Source organism: Triturus cristatus, chromosome 2_1 (genome assembly GCF_964204655.1).
Source record: "Triturus cristatus chromosome 2_1, aTriCri1.1, whole genome shotgun sequence".
In the NCBI taxonomy this organism is placed as follows: Eukaryota; Metazoa; Chordata; class Amphibia; order Caudata; family Salamandridae; genus Triturus; species Triturus cristatus.
In genome coordinates this window covers 95,434,042-95,445,474 of record NC_140581.1, presented here as the reverse complement: position 1 = coordinate 95,445,474, position 11,433 = coordinate 95,434,042, and the positions used below count along the sequence as shown (strand labels likewise).

The 11,433-nt window shown below is 46.3% G+C and overlaps 1 protein-coding gene across 1 annotated transcript in view; it reads right to left on the bottom strand.

The window, feature by feature from the left end:
* Positions 1-397: 397 nt before the first annotated feature.
* Positions 398-11,433, bottom strand: part of CCL19 (C-C motif chemokine ligand 19) — a 33,763-nt gene continuing 22,727 nt past the window's right edge. The window contains exons 3-4 of the mRNA XM_085628278.1: positions 10,149-10,254; positions 398-1,722 (exon numbers count right to left, since the gene is read on the bottom strand). Coding sequence (XP_085484404.1) covers positions 1,699-1,722; positions 10,149-10,254 — 130 coding nt within the window. The 3' untranslated portion in view covers positions 398-1,698. The remainder of the gene's footprint in view (positions 1,723-10,148; positions 10,255-11,433) is intronic.

Genomic DNA, 11,433 nt, shown 5'->3' with positions numbered 1-11,433 from the left:
CAGGCCACCATCCCTGTTATTTTGCCGATTCCCAGGGGTTCGTAAAACGAGACCTACCTCATTAATATTCATGACGTAGGTCTGTTTGCGACCCACTGGGAATAGCAAATGAAACTTAAAAGAGTTTCACATATTTGAAATAGTGATTTCTTAATTGCAATTCGCAGGAAATCACAATTCGGAACTCGCTATTTCAAACTTTCATACATGTGGCCCTAACAGTCTTCAGCCACTGGAAGCACTGCCAGAAATGACTAGGTTGTGCAAAGGTATTAACAACGAAACTGGTAATTTCTGCTAATGGTAAAATGTAACAGAGAGGAGGAGTCGTCTACTCAGCCTCGCCCAGCGACCACACTGAAACTGGCACATGTAACGAAGAGCACCACACAGCACCTTTTAATTATATCATTTATTGTATTAAAAATATACTTTGAGAAAAGTTAAAAATCAGAGATTATAATGCATTAATCCTGCATGAAAAGGTACAGCCATAAACCACATGCTCCCACCCTCTCCCAATGTACACTGGTGACTAAGAAACAGTCATCATACGCAGAAACCAGGAAGCTCCAGTCACCATCACCAAAGAGCAGCTTTACAACATAGAGCCCTACGTCACCAGATCCCTCGTCCTATCCTGTAACGTGTGCCATCACCGCTGGGATGGACAGGTGCTCATCTGCATGAAATGGGGGAAGAGCCGAGCTCTCCTTCTAAGAGGGCGTTTCATTGGATATTTTCATGGTCCACAGACTGGTTCACAAATTTGCACAATATATCAGCATAAAAACCAGACTGAGGGCAGCATTCAGCACAGCAATAATTGCCCAATTCACAGCGAACCTTGCAATCCAAGCTGGAAAGATCACCTTGCACAGAGCTAAGAATTTCCAAGAACAGGTCACGCGTCGAGCGCGCGGGCCTGACTCTGGCTCGCGCGGCTTGGGCGTGAACGGTCTTGTGCCGCAGCGTCCAACAGGCAAACTTGGGATCTTCATTAATGCCAATTTCTGTCAGGTGGGAAACTATCAGCAGCCTGTGCAAGAAGTTATAATAATTTGTTATTCTTTAGATCTAAGGGTGTGGAGGGGGGCTCCCGGAATGGGGGTCTGTGGAATAGAAAAGATGCTCGGCTCGCCCTGTCTTCCTTGGTTTCCTTAGAGAATCTAGCACCTCCAATCAATTTACTGAAAACATGCATAGTACCATAAAAAAATGTTGATATTGATTGGGACAAACATTTTAAGGACCACTCATTGTCATGCATGCCACACCACCCTATGTCACCACTATAGATGCATGCATCCTCATAGTGGACAAGCTCCCTTCTCTGCCATACACAGACTCAGCTATCTAATTCACATTTTGTTTCACAATGGCAAAATAACTTCCAGAAAATGCTCTTTCCAAATGACCATCACGTCTGTCGCAGGGATTTCCTTTCCAAGAAGTCAGAAGAGACACAAAAGAACACACAGTTTGCTGGGGAGGACAGGTTTCAGCACAGGAGGCCTCACTCCCCTGCTGTCTGCCCTCAGAGGCCCAGCTTCACATTTGAAAGGACTATGGCCCTCGCCCTCAGCATCTGCCGCTAGGGAAGCTGGGAAGGAACGAAGACTTCAGATGTTGCCCCCGAACTTCTTGCATCCTTCACTTCCCAAGGTCACGGGTCAGCCTTGGGGGGCATCATGGTGGCTAGTAGCTGCTGTCCTGCTTGACCTTTAAAATACAAAACAGAGAATATGTCCTGAGTGGGAGGACAGCGTGCTTCATGACAAATGCATTTTGTCCTAGTAGTCACTCCCTAGACTTCTGGATCGCAGAGTGACACACCTCTTGGGCATTATTTGAATGTCCAGGGCTTTTCTAAGGCAGACACATCACATGAGACAACTTCAATACAATAACACCATGGTCAGAAAAGAAGTTACATCTTCAAAAGCAGTCAGAGTATCTTTGAACAGCGCTCTGATACCTTGATGGTCATTCTTTGCGCTTTATGAAACATTATAAATAAATAGACGTCATATTGAGAGGGCCACTGAGAGAAGATCATCCCTGCCTTCCATTTGAGATCTGAGTGACAAGGTGAAAGTGTCTGATGAAGGATGTGTCACAATATATCACAATCTCTTGGTTCCACAGGACCACTAGACAGGTTTGCTAGTTGTAGTAAAGGAGCTATTCTTATTGATGGATTTCAGTATGTACTTCAATGTGTATTTATTTATAAAGAACCAACATAACGCCCTTCAGCCACTCCCGAACACTGGGGGCAAGGTGGAGAACATAGGGGCATATTATCAAGACAGGCGATAATATTATCGCCGCTTTAGCGGCAGAAAACTGCCACTAAAACGGCGATAATGGGCTTGATAATATGCTCCATGGAATTCCAATTGAAGCCCGTGTTAGATGTGAAGGACATCTAACCTGAGCTTCAATTGGAATTCCATAGAGCATATTATCAAGCCCATTATCGCCGCTCTAGCAGCTGCCGCTAAAGCGGCGATAATTTTATCGCCTGTCTTCATAATATGTCCCATAGTTGGGTGGTTATGTGCTTGGTGGGGTTTTAGTAACAGACTGAACTAGTTGTTCGTTTGAGTTCAGTGAATGACAATACATCTGCCTGTTTATCACAGTTCATGGTTGACTTGTTAACAGTGGAATGTGGACAGAAACTCTGACAATAGCTCAAACATTGTAAGAAGACTGACCTTGGCTTCAGTTTCTATACACTCGAAGCTGTGAATTGTACGGTGATTATAAACAGTGTTCTTTTAATTTTTTGTATTGCATGCTATCAGGAGAAGCTGACAAAAATCACAGTATTCTATTATATTGCATTGTATTGTAGTGTTCTTGTTACTGTGTGCTGTCACTTCCCATGATTTTCAGCAGTGTCCTGAAAATGAGGTCATCTGGTTGTGGACCGGAGGGAGAATGATCTAAGGGTTTTGGCCCTGAAACCACTGGCTTCTGACCACATGATTTAGCCTTTTGCATTTTGGTTGTGAGAGGTCTTTGTATTTATATTGCAAGTACTCTGCAGAACCTAGCTGAGCAGATTCAGGGCCGTGTTCCAGAATCATGTGCGCATAGCCCGTAGAATCTTCAGTCCAATCCTGGCTCGCAGCCAGAGCAAGTGGAATGTCTCCAAAGCAGGTCTGATGCCAGCTCCTTTCCTCTGAATCAGACCCAGCCTTGTTTCTTGAAGCTTCTGAACAACCCTTTTACGTTGGGGGGTGCAGCCCAAAATGCAATTGTCTAGTCGATCATAAGTCCTGATCTGGTGAGAACCACTCTGGGTTCTGTTTGCAGAAGAGGTAGAACTTTATGGACCTGCGAGAGCTGGAAGCTGGTTACTTTTACAACAGCATTTATTTGTCGGTGGACGGTTTATGAAAGACCAAAGTCAAAGATTCCACCTAGGTTTCTTAAATTTCAAAGAGTGAAAATCTTTCCAAAAATCTAGTACAGGCTAGTCCATAAAAAATAGTCACCGCATCTGTGAAATTGGGTTATTGGTTAAGGGGGGTCGGTCCTGCGGCGTTATCCTCAGGCTCAGCCTCCTCTCTGACTGTGGGAGTTTTAGGAGTGGGTTTCCCTCATCCCCTATGCTTCCTCTTTTGGCGGGTACCAGGGCCATTTTTCAAGGCTCCAGGTCCTCTCAGGGGGTTACGCACACCCACTCAGGCAACCCTAACATTTCCAGGTGGAACTGGAGCTCCATCTCCTTGCAAATAGTGTGCTACGTGTTGTTACCAAGCGGGCAATCCTCAGGCATGGCTAGACTCGCTGATACTCTCAAGGAACCTGACAAATTGCCCCCATTCAAAGGGAACCAGAGCAATGGGATAGTGACTCTCATGGTCGTCAGCTACTACAACCTGGTGGAACACATTAGGGGTTACCTGAGGACACCAGATGACACTGGACAGTAGTCAATGAGGAGGCCGTTGTCTCTTACAGCCTCCACCCGCTGCCCATTGATGGTAACCCACAGCCTATACCTTTTAGTATTATTAGGCATATGGGCCTTTGAAACCATCTCTCTGTCAGCCAGGCACTACGGTAACCTCTGCTCTACCCTACATGCTAACTAGGAAAACCTCCTCCCCAAGACTACACTGTTCATCCCTGGTGTCTGCATTTGGCGTCGTCCTTGATGTGCCCGTGGCACTCACAGCATTTGGAAGAGAACTTCCCTGAGGATTTCTTCTCAGGGAAACAACTCTTCTTTTGGTCAACTGTTTTGCAGGCCTTTTGAGAACTCCTTGTTTTTATTTTTGTCTCCCCCCTCTTTCTTCTGATGGGGATCATATCCACCCTTTTGGTGATCTCCCCCCAGATACCTTCTTGGTCACTTAGATGCTGACCCAGAGGCCCGCCTCCTTGGCAAACTCCCTAGGTGAAGTGAGTTTGTTATCAACCAGCAAACAGGTGTTGGCAAAACTCTGTAGAGCAACTACTGAGTATGAGCTCTCTCAAAATCAGATCGTACACATACAGCCCAATAAAATCACTCACTTTACTGTCCCTCGCCCAACCACTTTGTGCCTTACTGGAGTAATCCAGGAAATCCACCTAAGACTAGACTGACAGTTTCTGGCTGTCCCTAAATCTCATATGGGACGTCTCTGGGGTGACCCCAAAATTGGTGACAAGAATGGCTTTCATAGGGTCCTATGGTCCTCTACCTCTAATGTCAGCAGGGTATCCTCCCCACCATAGGTATGTGTTTCCAGAGACTCGCACCCTAATCCACTCTGGGACCCTGTGCATCCTTAAGGCTACCTCATATGCTGCAAACCATTTATCAATGTCATCCCCCATCACGTAACTAGGTACCAGGTCCAAGGGAATGTGAACCCGCCTTTCTCCACTATTGCTCCCACCAATAGTGCTGGACCCTATGTCTTTCTTTACTTTCGGGTCCAGCTCCTTTAGACTCAATTCATGAGCAAGAAAGCAAAAGTTTTCTTTCTGCCGAGGCCATCTCCACCTCAGCGTTCGCCTTGGCCAAGGCGATCACTGCCTCATTCCTCCTCTCCTCTAAGAACCTCTTTGTTGCAGACTCCTCCTAGGCAGCCTGCCTTTCTGCATGTGCCTCCTCCATTTTGAGCTTGGCCAGCTGCAGCCTGAACTCCCTTTCTGCACTCCTGCTCTCCAGTTCCTCAGGGAAAATGTTGCAGGAGGATACACTACTTCCTGCCTTAGATCCCACAGGGGACCTTACTCCTGCGGGCCCTCGTACCTACTCTGAGGCCGTGATCATGGTTACTGATGGGCCTCCTACGCAGGCCCTGAGGGCCTTTTCTTTCTGGGCCTCCTGCTTCTTGGAGCTCTTGGTTGCTGGTTTACTTTCTGACTAAATGCACCCTGACTTTTGGACCTGGCCCTCTCTGCATAGTCACTCCCAAACTCTTTGCCTTTTTCTCTCCATTTTTCTACCTAAATTTGTTTTGTTGGCCTTAGGACTCTGTGCACTTTACCACTGTTGACCAGTGCTAAAGTGCATGTGCTCACTCCCTAAACATGGTTAAATTGGGTTACACCTGATTGGCATATTTAATTTACATATAAGTCCCTTGTACAGTGGTATCTAATACACCCAGGCCATGTAAATTAAACGCTACTGTAGACCTGCAGCACATATTGTGCCACCCACTTTCAGTAGCTCCTTCAAACATGTCCCAGGCCTGCCTTTGGCGCCTCAATGCACTTTTAAACTGCCAATTAGACGTGACAATATAACCCCTTAGTCAAGCCTTAAACTTCTCTTTTATTTCATATGTCACTCCTAAGCAAGGACTTAAGTAGCTCATAGGGAGAGTGCATTGTAATTGAAAGCTTGGACATATACCTTTAAGTTTTACATGTACTGGTAGTGAAAATCTCCTAAATTCGTTGTTCACTACTGTGAGAACCACTTGTCCCATATGATAAAATTGGGTAGCCTAATTACATTTCATAAGGGCTAACTTTTGATTGAGGTCAGATATTGAGGTCAGATATATGCATTTTATGTTTGGCATTTAAGAAATTGTATTTAAAAATCTTCTTTAATGGAAAAGTCAGATTTTAAATTTCTATTTTGAAAATGTTACTTTTAGAAAGCTGTCTTTTTCCTGCCCTTAGCCTTTTGGTGCCTGCAGTCTTAGATCACATCACTGGATGTAACTGCAGTTAGACTTTTTGAATTCATCCCAGAAAGTCACAAAATAGCGGAATTAGAGTGCATTAATGGGCCATCTGCTTAAAGCATGGGGGGGCAGAGCTGGGCACAGCCCCACTTGCAATTAAATTGGCTGTGCTATCACGTCAAAGGCACACTAGGTTTAAGAATAGATCCCTCAGACTCACTCTTAAGTTCCCTTTCTGGACTTGCAGAAGGAGTCTCAGAGACATGCATGCTGCTGTGGCCTGCTATGTACTGCACAAGAGTGCTATGCTTCACGTGGAAGGACTGATTTCATGCCTGGTGCCTGCCTGCCTTGAGCCCTCATAGCCCTGTCCTGCTGCTTGAACCCTGCTTCACCACTTGAACCCAGGACTATCAGAGTGACTCCAAGGGCTAGTTTGCGACCCTCCTGTTCAGGGCTACAGGGACATAACAGGCTCCCACCATCTCAATCCCACACCTGGACCCAACCAGAGTCAGTCCTAATGCACCAAGAGGTGCCCCTCCAGTCCTAGACCCTTAGTGGTGGTGCTAAATGTGCCCAGATAGACCAATCCAAAACTTGGGACCTAGAACATTTTGGGCTCAAAACTGCTCTGAGAACTGAGGGAAGATGTGGTCAACCTGCACGTCGATCCACCCAAGACGCAGTGCTGGTCAGCCTGACTTTGCGGCTTCTCCCGCTATGTTCTTCTCTGCAGCAGCAAATCCTGTTCAGTGTTCCTATTTAATCAAAAGTGTATCCGGTCTCCTGGCACTCTTGCCGACTACAGCCTCTTCCTTCATCCCACTTGAGATTTTTGACTTCTATAAAAGTCCAAGCGTAGAAATATTCACCGCGACTTGGTCCAGTGGTTCTTCGTCGATGCTCTGTCTTTGGGCGCCGCCTGCAGCCTTGCCCTGCTGAACTTTACCTTCTCAGAATGTTTTCACCAGAGTTTCCTCTAAGTTCGAAGATAAGCGCCGACCAGACCCAATCCACTTCCTGTATCTGACTCATGGTCCATTGTGATTCTCTATGTTTTCAACTTTAACCTGGTCTCACATGATTAGATATCTGCTGTTGGTACTTTGATATTGTAGGCACTAGTTGTTACTAAAAACTTTAGAAAATCATAACTCCGGTTCAACTGATAGGATTTTTGTCGTTTTGGTGTCAAATAGAAATTTGAAGCAACTCCACTGGCTGCAGTGGCAGGCCTGAAACATATTTTTAAAAGACTACTTTAGTGGGCGGCACGATGAATGCTGCAGGCCAACTAGAAACTTTGAATTTACAGGCCCTGGGTACATGCAGTACCCCTTTACTAGGGACTTAAACGTAAATTAAATGTGCCAATTAGATTCAAGTCAATTCTACCAGGTTTGAAGGAAAGATCACAAGCAGTTTAGCACTGGTAGCAGTGGTAAAGTGCACAGACTCATAAAGCGAATACAAATGAATTCAGCAAAATATCAGGAGTGAAGGCAAAACGTTTGTGGGCATACCACACCAAGGATTTCAGGTCTAAAAACATCAATAAGTTGTTTCATTATATTAGAAAAAGCATCTTTAATGACTGCTTTAAAATAAAAGTTATTTATATTGGGTTTCGGACTGCTATTGCTGGACATTTACTCTGAAATGGACCTGATCCTCATATTCTCAATCCTTTAATCAACACAAATAAATATGTTGACACCATGAGAGATGGAGGTCTACGCTGACACTGTGTTTATCCTGAGACTAAATGAGCTCTCACCACTGCACTAGAGAGAACACGCAAGGTCTTCTTGCAGAAATATAAATTGCAAAGGATAGCCTCCCTATTGTACAGGTCTGCCTAGGCAACCCCAAGCCAATTCCAATTGAAACTTTACTCTTAAAAGGGTCTATGGCATAATCCTACAAATATATCTACCAATGGTTTTAGGAGACTTTGGTACAAAGAATTTACACTTACTCCACTATAAAAAGTCTAATGGATTATATAGGCCCCGAAGTGTTTTATAGGAATCAAGCTAATAAAACAATCAGGAAAGGACTTTGCCCAAACAATAGTAATTCACAGAAGGTGTGTCACAAGACAATATGGACAAATGTGACTTGAGATAAAGAAGGGGCATCTCTTGAATTTTTACAATACTTGATGAAAATGCAGGTATGTTGGGATGTCTGCTAATACATAAACGAAGATCACCCAATCGAAGTGAGTGTATTATGTTTTAAGTTGAGGTCTCCACAATCTGTTCATATAAGAGTGTAACCCTGGAATCAGGTCTCTTTGTCGGACTATTCAGGGGAAGAGGTTTGGTCAGGTGGCAAAAGTGCTGACTTAACACCCTGGAGAGTTGGACTCCAATCCGAGCTTTGGTACCCAGGCCACCATCGGCCGAGCCCGGACAGATCACTCCGATTCCTACACGTGAAGTTGTGTATTTTAGGATGAATGTGTTGTCAGGTGTATTGTCCCAACCGTGGCAAATCTCTCCACCACTACTTTTTGCAATCATTACACTACCAACAATCTAATGGACAATTTGCTACTATGTGCAACATTTGGGGTAAAAAGTCTTAGTTTACAAATAACATTCTAGTCCCTGAGGGCCAGCCCATCAACTGGCAGCAGTGACTCGCTGACTTCACACTCGCCACCATTCCAAGCATCCACCGAACGACCACCGGCGGCAGATACTTCTCCCACCTCGCCGCCAAGACATGGAACACCCTCCCCATCCACCTGCGACAGACCCAGGACCTGCTGACCTTCAGGAGACTTCTCAAGACCTGGTTATTCGAGCAGTAAGCATCTCCTCCCACCCCCAGCGCCTTGAGACCCTTGCGGGTGAGTAGTGCGCTCTACAAATGCTTGATTGATTGATTGACTTTAGTGAAAAAGGTATAATGCTTAGATGTTGTTACATTATCAGTACAGCACATGTATGCCATAATGTTTGGTGGTGTGAAAGCACGACACAGATGTCTCTGTGATCGAAGTAGCAGCGCTGCAGCTTATTGTTGGAAAAATGGATTTTCCTGGCTTTGCAGAAATGTAAACGGCAGCGGTGGCTCCTCCGTAATGGAGGTGGAGCGTCTCCCTACCTCTCAAAGCCATCAGCTGAAAAATAAAATAATGATAAAACAATTCTATCACTATTTTATTTTAAAGTGACTGGCTAAGCCTGTGAGCCATGCGTGTGTAGGGAGGGGCGGGCCGGGCCGTGGCAGGGAGGAGGAGTGGTGGGCACTGTAAGTGCGCATGTCAGTTTGGTCGGCCGTCTTAGGGCGGCCAAACCGACATACGCACTTAGGTTTCTCCAACCCCGCCAGGTGCAGAAATGGCACAGACTCCCTGTGCCTGAGCGAGCATCAAACCAGCCCACACAGGCCAATCCAGGCGCTGCTCTCATGCTTGGTAATAGCATGAGAGCAGCCTCTGGATGGGATGGGGAGTCTGTGATGGTGTCCCAGGGACTGCCGGGAGTAGGAGAGCAGAAGAGCACCAAGGCAGCCGGCAGCATCAGGTAAGTGTTTTTTAAATTTCTTATTAATCCCCCACCCCGCCAATGTATATTGGCAGCAGCCGCGACTGATAAAGGGGTCTGCAATGTTTACGATGCACAGGGTAAAGGTGTTTTACGGTTTGGCTTGCAGCACTCGGCCCACAATCACCCCACTGGGGTGCAGAAAGAGTGCAGAAACATGAGGTTGCAGATCCTAGCATGTGAGACATATGCAGTGGAGGAATCCGATGATGTATCACGCAGTCACCCATCCAGAAAGACGTAAACTTAACCTTGTGTCTTACAGGAAGTCAAAGGACAACTTCCGGGGGCCCCTACAGCCTGCACAGTGAGACCAGGAAGGGAAAGTCACACAGGAAGTGCACACTTGGAGCTAGTTCCTGGATTGGATAGATAGTTGCAGCATCGCAGAAAATAAATTCATAACTATGAGGTGTAACCAAAATCTGCTTACCACATTATTCACCTGATGGGCAAGGTTTTTTAGTTGGTTGATCAGTTTATGTACCCATCGCTGGCTAGGTGGGGCACACAGAGGCCTGTCTCTCTTGGTAATAAATCTAGAGGAAGTAAAAGAAAATTACTATTCAACAGCTCGATATAAAACATCAGTGTGAAATGAGCTATGCCAGCCTATGCATCTACGCCAGCATCAAAATACAAGCATAACTTACTGCAAAGTACATTCATGGAATATCAATACATGTAGTAGAACCAAGGAATAAAATGCATATATTGGGGGGCAAAGCTACTCCGGCAACCTGATAGATGTGTGCCAGCTTCACAAGCGGGATGTCAGCTTCACAAGTAGGGTGCCAGCTTCACAAGCGGGATGTCAGCTTCACAAGCAGGGAGCCAGCTTCACAAGCAGGGTGCCAGCTTCACAAGCGGGGTGCCAGCTTCACAAGCGGGATGTCAGCTTCACAAGTAGGGTGCCAGCTTCACAAGCGGGATCTCAGCTTCACAAGCAGGGTGCCAGCTTCACAAGCAGGGTGCCAGCTTCACAAGCGGGATGTCAGCTTCACAAGCAGGGTGCCAGCTTCACAAGCGGGATGTCAGCTTCACAAGCGGGATGTCAGCTTCACAAGTAGGGTGCCAGCTTCACAAGCGGGATGTCAGCTTCACAAGCAGGGTGCCAGCTTCACAAGCAGGGTGCCAGCTTCACAAGCAGGGTGCCAGCTTCACAAGCGGGATGTCAGCTTCACAAGCAGGGTGCCAGCTTCACAAGCGGGATGTCAGCTTCACAAGCAGGATGTCAGCTTCACAAGCGGGGTGCCAGCTTCACAAGCGGGATGTCAGCTTCACAAGCAGGGTGCCAGCTTCACAAGCGGGATGTCAGCTTCACAACAGGGTGCCAGCTTCACAAGCGGGATGTCAGCTTCACAAGCGGGGTGTTGTATCAATCAGAGAAGCTGTGGTTTTCTAGCTTTTGAACTCTTTGTAGGCACCGAAGGGGACTCTGGGTGTCAAAGAGGTGGTGATCAGGGAGTGGAAGAGTGAATCTGGCCTTGTGAATATACTGAGAGACAAGATGAGATCCTGCACGCTCCTAGCAACTGGGATTTCTCCATCTCTTAAGGACTGGACTTTTACATGAACTGAGACCCAATCACAGTGCCCGAGACCAAGGTAGGCACCCTGGTGCCCGCTCTTGCAAATTGTGACAGCTGTCCTCTCAGGCCTGACCGCCTGGGACTGGTGTTTGTAGTAGTGGACTTTGTGGTGGAAGGGACAGGCCT